The sequence below is a fragment of the Varroa destructor genome, unplaced genomic scaffold (assembly GCF_002443255.2).
Source record: "Varroa destructor unplaced genomic scaffold, Vdes_3.0 BEIS01000004.1, whole genome shotgun sequence".
In the NCBI taxonomy this organism is placed as follows: domain Eukaryota; kingdom Metazoa; phylum Arthropoda; class Arachnida; order Mesostigmata; family Varroidae; genus Varroa; species Varroa destructor.
In genome coordinates, this window is record NW_019211457.1 from 42,668,250 (window position 1) to 42,685,829 (window position 17,580).

The 17,580-nt window shown below is 41.3% G+C and overlaps 1 protein-coding gene and 1 long non-coding RNA gene across 7 annotated transcripts; one reads left to right on the forward strand and one right to left on the reverse strand.

The window, feature by feature from the left end:
• The first annotated feature begins 1,102 nt into the window (after positions 1-1,102).
• Positions 1,103-15,684, forward strand: Secp43 (tRNA Selenocysteine associated protein). 6 transcript variants are annotated; one of them, XR_015327197.1, is made up of 7 exons: positions 1,107-2,077; positions 4,434-4,626; positions 4,800-4,998; positions 5,167-5,312; positions 5,552-5,846; positions 9,485-9,749; positions 10,606-12,527. XR_015327197.1 is itself a non-coding variant. In XM_022802113.2 (6 exons), exons 1-6 carry the CDS (start codon positions 1,987-1,989, stop codon positions 10,713-10,715), a joined length of 1,068 nt encoding a protein of 355 aa, XP_022657848.1. In that variant the 5' UTR covers positions 1,107-1,986; the 3' UTR covers positions 10,716-12,527. The 6 variants fall into 6 exon arrangements, 5 of the variants coding, with proteins under 5 accessions (XP_086844332.1, XP_022657848.1, XP_022657851.1 ...); XM_022802113.2 differs by lacking the exon at positions 9,485-9,749 and having other exon boundaries at positions 10,572-12,527; XM_022802116.2 differs by lacking the exons at positions 9,485-9,749; positions 10,606-12,527 and adding an exon at positions 15,219-15,684 and having other exon boundaries at positions 1,108-2,077.
• Positions 8,500-14,069, reverse strand: LOC147756232 (uncharacterized). The gene is made up of 2 exons (XR_015327200.1): positions 13,301-14,069; positions 8,500-9,571 (listed from the first exon to the last, which is right to left on the reverse strand). It is a non-coding gene; the product is annotated as an uncharacterized LOC147756232 (long non-coding RNA).
• Positions 15,685-17,580: the final 1,896 nt, after the last annotated feature.

A 17,580-nucleotide genomic window follows, 5' to 3' on the forward strand; every position in this document is an offset into this window, starting at 1 on the left:
TTTTTTAAGAGGGTTTAAATCATATCCTTTACTTGCTGCTTTCTATGTTTACGTATCTGTTATTAACGAAACATACACATGAGGGTCGAATGATGTAACCTTTAATGAGATGATCCGAAAAGGCATGTTGTCTTCGCAATTCGTCGTGGAAATCTGTGTTGTTAAACCTAACTTCAAAAAAAAAAACGTTTCCTATTTATCAACCGGCAGTTATTCAGTCGACCTCACCCCGATGATGTTAGCTAATACGTGGAGCGTATATTCACCGAGGGTAAAGCAGAATTTAGTCCAGGTAGCAAAACGAATTAGAAGATCGTCTCATACGAAAAAGGGAACCTGGCTCAGTGTTGCAAGCATGACGCAGAAGGAAGCGGAATGGATAATTATCTCCTAGGTGACGACAATAGAAAGATGGAAAAGCAAGCGGTGCTGGCCCCACCTATCACGACCTAGGTTCCAGGCGTCGCGCCGTTTATCGCCATTTGCCATGACTCAGTACCGGCAAATCGACTTGGTGACAGACCCTGACCATCGCTCTTCTAGCCCGCCAACACTGCCTGTCTCCAGTCTCTCGCCCATTGCCGACACACCGCCCGGTGGCCGCATGCTTGTCGCTTCTCTACCGCTCGCGGCCTGTCACAGCTAAACAATGCCCTCTCCCACTGGCGCACAGCCTATGTTCGCCCTAGCTCACTGACCTCATGTGTCTAGGCTAGAGCCCGCTGGTGTCGCCACTGCAGCTTCTCGCAGCTGCCATTCACCAGCGCCCTATGCTAGTACCTCTCGCCATTCGTGTCCAGAGTGCTGTGTGGTCTGGTTAGCGTGCATACACCGAATGCCGTCTGCATCCCGCCAGCACTGCATGGCGCTGTTGTCGTCGTCGTCCCGCCGGTCTTCTTATTATCAGTCCGCCTGGAGACATCAGCTCGCCAGCTAGCGACCGCTGTCAGACAGGCGGAGGAGGAGAAAGGCCATCCCTCGCAACTGAGCGCTGCAGAAGCCGGTATCTAAGGCCGCTGCAATTGCTTTTGTCTCCCTGTCTCTCTCGCTCTCTTTGCTACTTTCATTTGCTGTCTGCTGCCGCGTCCTTCGGTGTCATCGGCTGCTTGTCGGTTGCCGGTCTACCGCCTTCGCTGTTGTCGCATCGCTGTCGTCGTCTATTCCCTGTTTGCGCTGCTGTCGCTAGCGACGGCAGTAACGAACCGTGGCAAAAACAGCGAAAGCATTGCCAGTTGATGTCCTGCGGGCCTCCGCAGAGAAGTACTTCCCCGCAGTTAAGAGACAACTATCGGCTGTGGCGCTCTGCGGCTCGGTGTAGCAGCGTAATCAACAAGCGATTCGACCACTTGCCCGATCCCGCAGCCGTATAGCTCACATCGTGAGGACGACAGCGGCAGCCGTGGCGGTGGCGGGGCGGCAGCGTTGATCGCACACAGCCAGTACACGCAAACAGAGACACAGCATTAGCAGCAGCATTCGGCAGCAGCGGCTGCTGCCTGGAGTGGATCAGTGGTGACGGTGGTCATCTCGTCTTGTCGTCGTAGTACATGAGGAGGCAGGCAGACAGCCAGAAAGAGTTGTTCTTGTAGGAGAGCAACAGTTTCTTTGTAGTATTGTACTATAATATTACGGCCAGTAGTCGTAGTACTAGCAGTGAAAACTGTATACTCACGTACTGTTACAGTAGTGTGTAGGTGACAGGGATTGTGGGACACGCCGCACCGATTAGTGGGCTTGTTGCCAGCAACAACGCTGCCGTTCGGTGTCTGAGGACACACGAAACGCGTAACGAGAAATTGTTGCGTCGAATCAATACAAGAGTCGTTGCCGCAGCGTCGAAGCTACTGGCTACAGGACACGACAGCCAGCTTGCAGAGGTGGTGTATCTCCTATAGCAACAGAGTGCATATAGCAGGCAAAGCAAGGGCTAATCGCCACTGCAATCGATTACCAGCGACGATCAGGTGCCAGTCAATAGTAGCAACGATGAATTGCTATCGCGAACAACAGCAGCAGCAGCAGCAGCAGCAACAACCGCCAATGGGCGGCATGGCCGGCGATAACGCCCGTGGACGAGGTAAGTGATTCGGCCTATTGTTAGGACCTGTATTGGTGTTAATGTGCGTTTGGTGCCATACGGAGAAGCCCAACTTGTTGTACTATAGTTGTTTTTAGCTATTGTTCTCATTAGGGCGCGGATGCGGATCCATTATGCAACTGAACTGGCGACACGAGGACGCACGTCCGGCCTTGCGTCGTTGTGGTAGTATCGTATAATGCCGGCTAATAGCGGTGATAGTGTAGAAGCACGCCGCAGAGAGGCAGGAGTTCGCGCCCCCGTGCTGAATAGAAATGCAGCCATTTCGTGCGTGTTGAAACACACGCAGTTGTCTGGCCATGACTACCTAGTTCAAGACCCTTAGACTGGGTTGTATCTTGCACATCTACATTGTGTGTTAATATTAGTAGACGTAAGTGGGTGACAACAGGTGGTGTATATTATGCGGCTGCCGCTTCCGCTTCTCCAACAAGAGCCCACAAAAACACCACCGCCCAGCGGCGCAATGACGAATTTCTGACTGTAACCACCTACTTGGGCAAAACGTAGCACCATTTAATGCGACTTAAATGCGAGGGATAAAGCGAATAGCTTTCGGGATCTTGCGCCTAGTTTGAACAACGGCAATAATAATAATACCATTAATGGTAAACTTAAGTTAGAACTAGAAGTGTCGGATGGAAAGACTACGTGCAGCGGCACCCCTACCGATCACAATGCGTAGCATATCGTTATCGTATCGTGCACGCTAAAGCACTATGTAAACTGATGATTGATTTTTACTGACTGATAGGCCGGCCAGCAAATTGGTTTCAGCCCAAAATATCAATGTTCTTGTGTGTATGTGTCACTTTAATTCGACGTCCCTAGCTGATTGTGCTATCATTATACACATGTAATGGTGTTGTTTGTTGTTGTTGTTGTCTCCGTCATTGAATAGTAGCGATGTATTTATGGTTATAATGATGTTTATGTTAGGCGAAACCGCTGCGTTTTGTCGTAGCTTGTGTGAAACACATCGTGATGAAACTTCCCAGAGCTCCTGTTCGAATCTGATATAGAGAGTAAATTAGGGTGTGTTCTTGTACACCGACGACGTTGCGGTATTCGAATTGGTGGCATGCAAATAGTAGCGACATTACTACAAAATATTATTGAAGTTATTAAACATTACTACTTTTAGGGTAATGCTCGCTAATATCTCAATGGTCAAGAAGAAACGATTGGCCAGTGCCGTATGTAGTTGCTCTAAAAAGACGCTTTGTAGGGAGTACCCAGCTTGCAGATTTTTACAGCTTTATAGCAAACCGAAAGCTATCGAAACGGAAACATGTACACGTAGGAACAGCTGGCAAAAAAAGGCTTTGCGTTAGGCGCGATTGCGTTTAGTTGTGAACGTAACGAATCAGCCCAGAACTATTCGATGTCACTCGGCCGTCAGTAATTTGTTGTCGCCAGCGGCAAAGAGAATTTTGTGTTCCGCCCTTATGTCATATCGGAACTGTGGCATAACGATTATGTGAAAGATTAAATGAGCACTAGTCTTAAATGCATGTTTCAATTAACTAACAAATCGAAGAAAAGATACGGTTAGGAGACAAAATGACAATCGTGCCACGATGAGCTGTTTCCTATTTGTGTGAGTGCTACCTTCCATCCGCGATATTTCTCATATATATATTACCTATGCTTAAACATACAATGGGGTTTGTTGAAAACATTCAATTTCTCCCCTCAGCTTAATTAGGATTATTATAACCTTTTATTATTAACGTATACAGAGTGATTACATCACTTCATTGGCGTCTCCGGGATTAATGCTGCGACCGTTGTTACGGCCACCAATTTTCAACAGCTGTCGTTACTGTATATGGCTTAGCGTTGTGGGGTGATGCATCATCTGCTCCGTAGAGCAGTACTCTGATGGATACGGCTAAAATTATGATCGTAGTGTTTATGATAATTGTCACTGTTCATTTTGCATTTACTCGATTACCACAAGTAACCGCAAACAATGAGAATTTAACATTCCTTGTAGAAATTAACGACAATTTTCTTTCAATTTGGAATTCAATGGAAGTTGTTTACAATTAAACATGAATCAATGTTCTGCTGTTATTTATTAATTGTGACAAAGAAATATCTAACTGAAAATAAATGCGGTTCAAATTCCATTTCAGTGATTTTGTATGGAATTGTTACTGCGAACTTACATTGAGAAACTGTTTCGTAGGGTTTTTGCCGCTCGAACTAGTGACAACTACTATGTATCACATGGGTGTCGCTTTAAAATGATCGTAGTAAACGATTCGAACGTTCGAGAATGCAAATGATAACTATTATTTTGTTCTTATTTTTTTAAATTACGTTACAGTGCTCTTCAACAAGGCCCATAGTGTTTGGATGGGCGATGTCGAACCCTTTATGACGGAGGAATTCCTCCGGAAACAGTTCACCGAACTAGGCTTAAACGTGGTTAACGTGCGAATTATGCATTCAAATAAATTTCAAGATCAGAATATAACCTATGCCTTCATTGAGCTCGATGATGAGCGCACAGCGATAAGGTTAGTCGATCAATGTTAATTAATTTTGTCGTATAGGCTAAATAGAGTATGAGCCTAAGTATGTATATGATCTAAAGAACTGAGAAGACAATGCGGCACCACGAAAAGGCGAAGCAACGATTGAACAAGGTCTTGTCTGTATAACATACTGTATTTTATTCCGTCGTTTTTAGAACTGTCCAGCGGTATAACGACAAGCCGCTGCCTGGAGATTCACGGAGAAAGTTTCGTCTGAATTTCACCTGTCAGTCACAGATCAAGCAAGCACAAGATGAAAATGGACTTTTCGTCGGCGAACTGAGTCCGGACGTCGATGATCTCGCACTGTACTCGACCTTTCAAGAGAGATATCCCAGCGTCAAATGGGCTAAGGTAGTTTACAACAAAATTTTTCACTGATCCATACAAATTAGAGAACAGAAAGTATTTTTAAGTAATATATGTTTCTGTATGATTCGATGTTGCTCGAGTTTTGGAATAGAGATCTTTCATAGCTTAGTTCGGTACGACTAAGTCGCCCTCTTGTTTGTGAACGAACAGGTCATCAAGGACCACAGTGGTATGAGCAAAGGCTTTGGTTTCGTTAAGTTTAATCATGACGAAGAGTACGCCAAAGCGTTACAAGAGATGAATGGCTTTCAAGGCCTTGGAGCGAATCCTATCCGGGTATCACAAGCTACACCAAAGTGAGTTTGTTCACATACATCTTAACGTAGGCCTACTCTATATGCGGGTCGAAAATATTAAAGGCTCGACTTTCTAACAGTCCGTTAAACAGTGACTAAAATTATTGCAAAATATTCCATCATATTCGCAAGTCACCGAAGTTGAACTAACCATTTTTACGATTTGTTTCCTCATCTTCAATGTCTCAACCCTACTCTGCTTGTTCGTGCCGTGCTATTATTTTCTTTGCATCCCTCAGGGAACGCAAAAATAACCAACAACACGGCGGTGGCGGGGGTGGCCAGTGGGGTGGAGGCGGTGGCCCGTCACATCATCCAAACCCGATGGTCGCGCAGCATCATCAGCATATGCAATACTTCAATCAGGCCACAGCCGGCTTTCAGTCACCGGCCGACTACTACAGTTACTACTATCCTCAGGCTGCTGCCGCTGCTGCCAGCGGCCCGGCAGGACTTCCTGGATACTATGCGGCAGCCCAGCTCCAGCAGCATTACTACGATCAGCAATTTCGTCAGCGTCAGGACACAGCCAGGGTCAGTTCACAGGACGGCCACGGTCACGGCCATGGTGGTCAACCACATCAACAGCGCCATCATCACCAACAGCAGCAGCGAGCAACTGCATTGCCAACTGCTGCGTCGGCCAGCAGCAACAGCTCGAATGCTGGGTCCTTATGTGCCAGCTACTACGATAACCCGCATTTCGCTAACAGCCAAACCAACCACAACAGCTCCAGTCACCACAGTCAACCAGACTATTCGAACAACAGTGGCCTGTAATTAATACACAGTTCACATAAAATACCCTCTCTATTCCCCAAAGAGCTCTAAAATTAAATGGAAAAATTTATAGAAGTATGAGAATACGTCAGATAGAACAACATAAAAGAAATAATGGGCACATCTACAGAAGAGAAAGAGATATCGAAAGAGAACGTCTCCTAACGAAGTTTAAGGAGAGGAAGGAGCTCGAAGGGGCAGTCGTCAGGACGCGACAAAACATAGAATGATGGCAAAGCTCACATAGAAACCTAAATATATATAAGCAAGAAAAGGAAGACAAAACATTTCTGGGCCATAATCATGATGCCTTTGTGAATCACTGAATCAGTCAGAAGTGTCCCGAAACTACTATTATTATTACAAATAAAAGACAAATCTTTTCGGCTTTATCACGCTGTTGTTGTTGTGGTTGAGGTTGTTAACGAGGCCAGGGCAAAGAAATTACTGCGTAAAAGCCCCTCGAATCAATTGCAAAAATCAATCGCCCTCCAAAGAAATTCGAAACCGCGCAAGCACAATTTGCTAATGAGACCAGCAAAACGTTTGCGATTTCTCTTCTTCCCGGAACAGTTTTTTAATAGCACCAAAGCATGTCTGAGTACTCAATCGCTTCAGCCCATCAGGCCAGGACGCACTGTCCGTTCCACAAAGCAACGCATGCCGTGCAGGTGAAAGGAGGGAAAAAGTGATTTGAACTATAGATTAAACTAAACAAAAATTGGACACCATGAGTAAGATTTATCGGTTGGTTAAATCGGCCCCATACGAAGGCGCAAGTGGATGCTGCTGTCAATGTTGGCGACGATGGCGCTACGGATGTGGATGATGATTTATCATTGAGTAAGCTATCATTGTTGTCAATATAGGAAATGTTGCTAGGACCCTATGCAGGGGCTGGCGCAACAGACGAACATTTGGCAATTCTGGTCACTTAGCAAATGTTCGCCACACATCTTTTGAACATAATACTGTATAATAATACTGTACAATAGTAATAAGTGCAGCTGCATAAGCCGTAGTCAGTTGTTATAGCTCCGCGACTATCGTTACTACTGGTAACTTCAAGTACTATTAATAATGCTCTCACTAATAACTAGTTCTACTTATAAGTCCTTTATATTTTATTACCGCTCTCCGATTACGGCTGTTTACCAACTTTCCTTGACATTATTCTGTGCCACGCTTCTACTGGCACGCTGACGGATGCACCGGTCGTAGCCAGCTGCTCTAATAACATAATTGCTACAGGGACAAAAAGCCGTTGATAGCGTAACCGTAACGGGGAAAGAAACAACAACAAACAAAAGTCATCTCGAGCAAAGAGAAGGAGCAGGGAAAAAACGACGGAAAGCGCGCTTAAAAATAGCTTTGCTTGAAATGAGCTAATGACACTGTGAAAGGACGCTAGAGGGTGCCAAACAATAAGATGCGCACATCTGTATTCTATCAAAACAAATAAATAGTTTATTAGTGATTTGACTCGAGACGATAACCAGATTGCAAAAAATCAACTCTGCCAGCCAGTTTCATTTAAAGGGATTTTAAATTGAATGTGTGCCATTCACTAGATTTTTCATTACTTTTTAATTATTACGTGTGCCTTACGTGCGTTGTAAGAAAATTTTGGAGCATCAAAATGCCAGCATCGTCATCAGTTGATAGCCTTGTTATTGCTACTGTTAGCATGAAAGACGGACTCGCTGGTAGAGAAGCGGTATGGCACTAGTAATCCACCACCCTGTGAAGATCCAAAAGGTTAGATACTAAAGAAGATGAAATCCACATTGTGTATGTGAGGAGCTAGCGCGTTGCGTGAGGTAACAGGGATATTATTATTGGCACCCGATGTCATACAACAAGTGCTGTGTATGATATGGGTGCAATAGTATACGCTCAGAGAACAATCTACCGATGATACCGGGCAAACGAGTGTATACGAAACCACAGAAGACATAAGCGTTTATGTCACCTGAATACCGTTTAGCCAGCCGCACAGTCGATCGTTTCATGTGCATCTTTTTTCATGCCGTTGCTCTTGCCTATTATTAATTTAATTTTTCAACTGATTTCTGATAATTACTGATCGAACTAATGCTCAAACAACGGTCTAGTCTTGAATGAATGATCATACCCACGAGTCGAGCAACGTACGGTCGATCGATCGATCGATCGATCGATTCATCAATAAATCCATACAAACATACACAAAACAATAACACTTTTCCCTGGGAGAGAAACGACCAAAATTTAATAGCTCAATAACGCACTATATAATTATGCAAACAGATTTAATATAAATCCGTTTATCATCATTATTAATATATTATCATAAAGGTATTGTTATTGATCAAAAACGATCCATACCACTACATATTATCTTAACGTGAAACAAAGAACAATAATCTTTGTTATTATGTATTTTTATTATTTCAAGCATTATTATTAAAATGGGGCGACGTGTGTGGGTGAGTGCGTAGTTGTATGGATTAGAAGATGAATAAATTGCATGATGCGCTGATTGGTGCCTTTCTGGGATACATTTAAGTTGGTCTTGTTCTTAAGTCGTGCCTTCTTTCCTCACGGTCCACCTCGAACTCGGTTTTTTTCAATGTTTTTCAGTGCCTGTTTCTTCGCGCTGACGCATATAGGGACGACAGTGATGACAATTGTAACGATGATTTCATAGAACGCATTTGAACCGATCTGCAAATTCTATTGTGAAATCGTTGCGTAATTTACGATTAACGTTCATAGCCATTAGTCGTAGTTATATGTAGCGACACAACTTCAGTAGCAGCTGTTTCCTCTATGCGGGGTCACATGCGAGTTCCTTTTTTTTTCTCTCTCTCTCTCTCTCGATATATATATATATATTATATATATTACTTGCGGCCTCTGCAACAGCCCTTTATTTATCTAATATTTTGTTCTGATTGCTTTGCTACTAGTGTGTCAGCCCTTGATAGCCAGCACACATGTGGTCGCCGCAGTAATTTGAATATGATAACGGCTGATAGGAAGGTGGCGGTTGCAATGTTATCAACTACACGAGTGCATGAAGATTATGGGTGTGTGAAATGCACTTGCTATAGTGTTAAGTGCTAACGAATCGGTGTGTGAAGGCCTACGAGTGGTCAGTTAGACTAGGTCTCTTCACGGAAGTTGCGTGGTCGCCAAACTAAGCCAATGTTAGATGATAACAGAAATTCAATCATATCTAGTGCTGCTGCTGCGGAAGCGTTAGTATACTAGCATAGGTATGAAGGCAGCTATGTAACGTTTGATCATCCTTGTTCGATAATGGCAGAAGGAAATACGCAGGCCTCATGTGTAAACTCTATTATATTTAACGGTTCCTTGTTTCTGTTTGGTTGTGTTCGATTATTAAGACCCCGTCAAAAAATGTCCCGTTGCGTCATATCGACACATTGCTGTAAGCGGCCTCTCCGTATGCCATCGTCCATTGCTCCAGTTTGCTTCACGTGAAAAAAAAAATCATGTTAGCCTAGTGGTGGCGATGCTACTTTTGTTGTTGAGTTTAGAAATTGACTATGCGGAATTAGTGAAGTGGCATATATCCGAATGATGATGATCATGATGGTGGCTGAAGTAGCTCAAGGCCACGCCTATCAAGCATCTAATTGCCTCTGATGTGTGAGTATTTTTTTCCCATGTTTTGGTTATTAATTTGTCGAAGTTTGTTAGTTTTTCGATTTTTCGAGGTCGAAGCAGAAGTTAACGATGGACTGCTAGCAATCAAGGATTAGATCGCTTGGTGGGTGTATTTTTTGCATCGTACCAAAAACTACTTACTTAGTCTACATGTAATATCTATGTACAATACAATAACTTCATTTCGAAAGTTCGTCGTTGGCCATGCGCCCATTCGTGGTTCACACGACAATGAAAACATTCTTGTTGCATTCTAAGGTAGGTCTATATAGGCCCCTAATTATTTTTTTTTTGGTCACACGCTCACCAATGAGCCATGGTCAAGTTTCATTTAATCAGTGCCTTGTTGTACGAAACTGCAAGTAGATGCATATCACGGGATTACTGATAACCGAACTTGTGGCAGCTAGCTCTGACATGCTGCAGTTATGCTGTTCAGATTGGTGCGGGGCAGAGTTAAAATGTGGCAAATAAAAGATGTTATGTATTAGGATAAACAACTTGACACACAAACTAATGCGAACGTGTGCGATACACATGCATACTTGAGATACGATTTTTAGTATGCTAGAACAACAAAATAAATTCACCAAAACTAATGATCGGAAATGTAAGAAGTCTACAGGCATGCATAATCGGTACTCAGAGGCGCGTCAGTTAGCACATCGAGAACCAGATTACGGTTCAAAGACTTCCAAATTGTCAGCGTTTGTTTTATATACCGTTATCATTAATTACTGTATCAAATTGTAATTAGAATCGTCAATACGAGATCTAATGAGTATCGGTTATGTCCTGTTTCAGGACGACTCTCGCGCGGCAACCGCTGAACTTGAAGATCAGGGCGAGGAAATGTATGCCGCTCTTCAGGGCCGCATAATCAGCGCTGACCTCATGAGCGATCTGGAGGCTGCTCGATATAGCGAGATGCCCCTCATCGTTAAGTAGTCCCAAGCACAAATCCCAAGCAAGCAAATCAACTATAGAAGAAGAGCGAGGAGGCGAAGGGCGAAAGAAGAATCAATATTCGAAAGCCTCCAGAGATGAAAACGTCTGAAGGTGGATAGCGTAAAACGCAAAATATATACATAACGAGATACTGCATTATTACTAGGGTATACCGCAACCACTAATATGAGTAGTGTTGTGGTCTCTCTGTAATATTTCATCATCGGATGCAGGTTCCGTTAACGAACTGCAGCAACATCGGAGACGTCAATAATAACAAACAACCCACAAAGAAATTGTCATGTTATTTTTTCGTGTTACCATCATTAACTGAGCTACTAGATGTGTATGAAATACAACAAGAAACTCCATATGATATATATATATATATATAATGAGTGTGAGATGGCAACAATATATGCATATGTATCCTATTTTACGTGTGAACACAGGCAGGATGGGTAAGTGGTCTATTGGTGGGAAGCCGAAATGTTTTTCAGCGACGAACCAAATTGACTAGTAGCTTCTGAAATAACGAAGGGTGTGCTAACTCGAAAGGAGCGGAAAATCATCACAAGGAACCACGTGCCTGCAAGTAGATTATTTTCCCTAAACTTACCAATACCGTGAACGATGAAGTTCAAACTTAAAATCGCTCAGAGATTCTTCCTTGCCAGTACACAGGACGCGCGTGGTCTTGATAGGTGTACAGATGAAAAAGAAAGTAAGAGTTAAAAAAATTAAAACGGAAAAGCACAAACGCGAATGTTTGCCACTAAACTGAGTCGAAATCATCAGTGGGGAGTTATCGGTGCTTCATCAAAACTTTAAGGTTTACCATGGCGATTACTGATTATTGGCAAAATGAAAACGAACTCGTGAAATTTGCGTGCTGGGTTTGTTAGAACTGATAATATGGATGTAACCTGACAAGATTGTTGGATTAAAACCCAGAGGTTATGCTTGACAAAGTGGCGGGTGCTGACATTCAGTGCTGATACTTGGATGATAACGATATCTAATAGCGCAACAAATAACATGGTATTAATATCATATATGGAGATACATACATATATAGCGTTGAATGTGCAACCTACCTAGCGAATGCACATAAACACAGAGTGCACCGAGAAGTGTAGAAGATGTGTAAACTAAATTTTCTAATTCACTTTCAGTACTAAATAACACAATATGCTAACTAGTTTTACCGGATAAAAATATTGAGAAAGCTTACGCGAATGACTTCAGACTAATAGTTCAGTCTGAAAGAGCGAAAAAGACAGAGAGAAAGAAACCGAGGAGAGCTAAAGCGTGCATCATCGCCATATATATATATATATATATATATATATATATATATATATATATATATAATTACATCATATTGACAACGAGAATGAGTCAAACTCCCAACGGAGGGTTCAGCCTCTTCCGGCCAGTGATCAGTCATCTGATCGCTGCTTGGCTTCAGTTCAAGTTCACAGTAACTTGTTACGCAGACAGAAATAAAGAAAAGATGAAACGGTCGACTTGTGCTGATATAAAATGTACTTATTAAGGCAAAAAAAACTATGATACATATTGAACGTTCGTTCGTTACCTCGTAAATATCTGGCGTGACCGTCACGTCACAACAAGACGTGACAATACGTGATACGTTTTGTGACCGGGGAAAATCCAGCGGTTTCTAACATACACAACCACACACAAACACACACATACAAACACACACACAAATGTGAACATGATGATAATAACAATAACAGGAACAGTAATAAAATATAAACAAAAACACGTTCATGTTAAAACGTATAGTAATTTGTGTAATCATTTTTGCATGCATTGGTGCACGTGCAATCTAGGAGTTCAGGATACAAAGAGTAACGAATTTTATCTAATCTACAACATTTTACAGCTTTATCTACAACAGTTTTTTTTTTGTAAAGTATTTCTGTAGATATATATATTTCATAACCTATAGAATTTTCATCGTCCTTGCAGTTATGCTTAATATGCATTGAAGTACTTGAGTAACTTACAATACACAGTTTTAATCTTCATTAATTAATAATATTATTGATTATTATGAAGTTGATAATTCTAGTTATCCTTTATACGATAAAATTCAATAGCCTAACGATATAGTTGCCTCGATGTCGTCAGACTACTGTGAAAAGTTTGGCGCAAATTGAAATTTTATTGAGCTATTTGGTCAATTTTTGCCGTATCGGGTTTCCAAATAACATTTCATTAAAAGACCTTTTTTCTTTCCTTTAAAGTTCTCGCCAATCAATGATCACTTCTTTTTGTGCAGAAACGTCGCAAATATTTTGCTCCGAACCAGAATTTTAAAAAGCTGCAGCCTTTGGCGTCCTCGATAATCAAAGAATAGGGTGCCAGTCAGAGAGCGATACCACATAGTGAATACGGATCACAACACGATAACTGCTATATGTTTATCAGGATACTCACTGACTACTTCACTACAGGCCAATATTTGACTAGAAAAAAGAAACCTGTTTCTCTTTCTTTAGTTAGTTTAAGAAATGTAAGCGAAATGAGAATCCATTGTTTGAGTGATTTACCTCAGTTGTGTGTCGCCTTTGTATTCGACGTACATATGCGTTAAAGATGGACCCCAAACTCAATCCCCGGCGGTCTCTAACTTTACTTGAGTGAATGGCAAATCGATGTCCAAGAGTTACCCGAAAATAGCAGATGAATTATCAACACACGAAAGAAGCAGTGAATATTAATACATATAGCCTGGACCATACGCTTTCTCTTCGGCCAATATGGAGCTTCTCGAAGTATGTATTACGTAACCGTAATAACTGTTTAGGGTAAAAACAGCATCAACAACATCTTCCTTTACACTGAATTCAGCACATATGTAAACACGTGTAGAGCAACCATCTACGCAGCTATTATAACAAGAACTGGCTGAAGCGCACTAGCGCCACAGAAACGGAGTTTCTGTAATAACAGTATCATGTCCTTTCGCTTGCGGTCTTTGGTCTTAGCCGCCTACTCCGTGGTCTTTGACCGTCGAAATCGACGCCATCAGTAACAAAGTGCTGTTTGGTGCAAGCCATTTTGCCCGACGTTTGCCCTAATCCTTGATAAGCTGCACTAGTGCTCTCACCTTCGAGTTTCGATTTTCAGCACTAAGCAATACATTTGTCTCAAAGCTTAGTATTATCTGATGATACTCAGTCAGTTTGAATATCCAGTAGCTTGATTATGTATTTACCAGTTCTCGAACAATTTAAAAGCTATTAAACTTTACGGTTTGCTTTACATAAAACTTAATAATTGTTGAATGCAACCTATTTTAAATCGGATATTACATTTACTTACCGTGCGTTTACACTGACTCATATACTGTGGTTAGCAAAAACGAAAGCACAAGCTAAATGATTCAAGTTGTGTACACCTAGTGCTGCCGCAATGCAGTGCTTAAGATAACTAGCTCCAAGCACGAAACGAGGTCTGTCCACACCCGGTTTCAAACCTAGACCACTTAAAATGCACCTAATCTTAGTGGGTGAACATACTACACTACTACAGGAGCGTATTCCACAAGCTCTTTCTCGATGATAAAAAATTGGCATATTGCACTCGAAAACCGCAGTCGTCCGTGAATTTTTTTGTTAATGATGCAGACGTATTAAATTCGATTTCGTCGTGATTCGTAAACTCGTTTTGCCGCTATCAGAGTTCAGCAGAGGTTGCTGGGATAGGCTAGGTGCGTTCTAAAACATGCGCCTTTATACTTCTCGTTAGCAGAGTGATGGGCGGGCTTTTTGACAACTAGCGAAACGTGTAATTAATTTCTGAACTCGTACAAACAGCGTATGAACTGGTAATTACGTTACAATCGCGTTCGCAGCGCTTACAAACCTGAATCACGATACTCAACATGTTTCATAGTGTGACATGTTTGGTAATTTCACAGTTAGGAGCCGGTCTGAGAAATGAAAAATCCCGAAAATGTATTAGGCATGATCCTTAGCGTTATATTAGCGTTAGCATCAAATAACGCCAGTGCTGTGACTCTCACCGACATAACAAAGATTATAAAACTTGGGAAACACCTCGAGTTGTATGAATAGCGAATAGTAGAAACATTTAGCTATATTTCGGTTGAATTTGATTAGCTGTAACATTAACTTCAACATTTACTACATAGAGGAACGGCTCTTGTTATACTTACAAAGATGGACCAGACCTGATTTCTGAAAGGGAAAAAAAATGAATCTGGTGTTTTCCATTAGGAGCAGCTGAATTTTTTTAATCGTAAATGGGCTGAAAGCCGTAGCTCTACAATAATATGACGGCTCGTATCTGGCTTATCGTGTGATACTGTAGATTCCAATAACAGCAGGACACGTGTTAAACATAATTTACATGTGCACAAATAAATATATCCAAACAAGCAGTGACTATCGACTAGTGCCTTTAATAGTAATAATAATAATCATCATAAATCACTTTTTACAGATGTGAACCACTTGTGATTGTGGAAGTCAATAACCACATTCTCATCCGAATCATGATGATCCTCCCTAATGGCACCCAGGGTCCGATCAGTAAACGACGTGACAGCTCCGACGTTTGCGTCGCGACGAGTAAAGTGTGTAACTTCAAATTTAGCCGGTGTTGACGGGGTCGTAGAGTGCACCATTTTTGTAATAACAAATGAGTCCCTCTCAGTCTAATGCATAGTAATAACGTCCGTTTAATTGTTAAGCTAAGGTGCAAATATTATAGCAAATGTTGTTAAATATCCCGCTAAATAAACGGTAAAAATAAGCAGATTCCTCAGGTCGCCCTAATTTGTGGCCTTTCTGTTTGTTCTAAGCTGTGTTCAATAACGAAAGCGATATATAACCTTTAAATAAAAATTAAAAAAAAAAAGGTGTTTATAGCAGAATGAACACTCTAATCTTCGAAATTTTAAACACTATACGATTTGCATTATTTTTGACTGCATCATACTGACAGCTAAAAAACACCATAGCATATTAAGGCTAGAAGCTGACTGAATGGGTTAAAAAAAGTTACGCCTAATTATGAGACTTTTCAAGGCCTTTCTATAGGGTACATCAGGTTTAAAACAACGTTCCAAGTTTCAAATACTTTCGCTAAATCTTACTTTTAAATGGGCGACAACGTCCTGCTAAAAATGACCAACCTGGCAGTTAATAAAGTTTTTTTAACTTATTTATTTAACTGCTTATTAACTATTAACTAAAGTTTAAATATAGGCCGGACTCTCTGGGTAGATACTGTCTACACCCATCTTATAGTCATCAAATAGTATACTAACTAGATCTCAATCAGGATCAGCTGTGGCAATCCAGAAATATCACTGTCGTTCGCTGTTCGCTTACATTTCGCCCGGTTGCCATTCACGTTGGACGTGCTAGTGTCAAACGGAATGTATCCCTGGTTGGTACTTCTGTTGGGTGAAAAACAAGCTACGAACACCCAGCAATCATTTTTTAGGTTATACCAAAACGAAAAAAAAAAAATGTCAGCTATATATTTATTTAACGCTAGCTTAAATCTCCCGCTGCGATTCAAGACACAAGTCAGCGCAACATGTGTCCCTTATTTAATTCAATTTATACGTCTTAATTGCAAGCAATTAACAATAACGCTGTAAGCATTATTGATTGGAAGTATTGTGCACAGAATAACGGAGAACGGGTAGGTCCATTTTAATTCTAATTTATACAAAACAACAACGAGCAGATAAGTATTTTATTTAAGACCGAATACCCACTGTGAGCACCTGAATTTCAACCAAGTGAAATAAACGGTACGGCTTTCGCTGCCTGCGCTAAAGTTCAAATAGAAAGAACATAATGTGAAACTTAATGGGCTTGGGTGTATGGATCGCAGAATGAACTTGCTTTAAATCTTTAACTTACACACTTAAAACGTGCGCGTATTACGTTCTCAGTACAATCGCGTTGTCTTGGCTTTTTGCATAAACCTAAACTTCTAGAGAGTTGATTGAAGTTTCTAGTTATCTACTTGGACGTAAGCTTACGGTGTTATTCGATAATTAAATAAGTTCCTGAAGTCATGTAATACTGCACCCCGCTTACCGTTAGTGATCACTGTACGGTTTCGGTTTAAGGTCAGAGATCTCATAGGTCATTGTACGAGAGATGGGAAAACTTGTTTTAGAGCTTTTGTTACAGCATGATCCTTCGAGTCTTGGAGATATTGATGGACATTTTGCGTGCCTTCCTCTGGAACGACGGCCGGAATATCAACAAAATAAGACTATGCTAGAAAAACTTCAGAAAAAAATCTTTAATAAAAATGTGAGGATGCGACATTGAAGCATGCCGTTACGAAGAAGTGCAATCGTACACCACAGTGCGACTTCGTTACGAGGTAATCGCAAAAACAAATGCGCTAACAGCTTTCCCGTGATCAATTCCCAATCTAAAGCGCAAAAGATATTGGTATTGTTTCATTCTTGCTTGTAAATACGATTTTGAATCTACATTTTTGAAGGGCAAAACTCTCCAAAGTAAGATTCTTTTATTCAATCAATTCTATAATAATTGTATTGCCTTAACATAGGTATACTTTCTGAAACAAGAGAAATTCGTATATACATATATATATATTGTTTTTAAAAACGATTTTTGTGTTTAGTTGGACGCAGAAATGCTTAGTTTCCCAAGCTCCACACAACAGATAAAAAAAAGCCGTTTTTCTCAGTATCTACTATGAATCTGAATATGGTACCGTATTCTGGCTATCGGAAATGGTCAAGTATTTCAGAAAAATCTCGGTGTCTCTACTTTTCTAGTTAATAGAGATATCTAAATACCTAAAT

Bases quoted from the DNA above. Each gene is read 5' to 3' on its own strand.
- Secp43 (XM_086988206.1), top strand. From the start codon at position 1,987: ATGAATTGCTATCGCGAACAACAGCAGCAGCAGCAGCAGCAGCAACAA. The intron at 2,078-4,433 runs GTAAGTGATTCG...ATTACGTTACAG, and splicing joins CGATAACGCCCGTGGACGAG to TGCTCTTCAACAAGGCCCAT. The intron at 4,999-5,166 runs GTAGTTTACAAC...GTGAACGAACAG, and splicing joins CCAGCGTCAAATGGGCTAAG to GTCATCAAGGACCACAGTGG.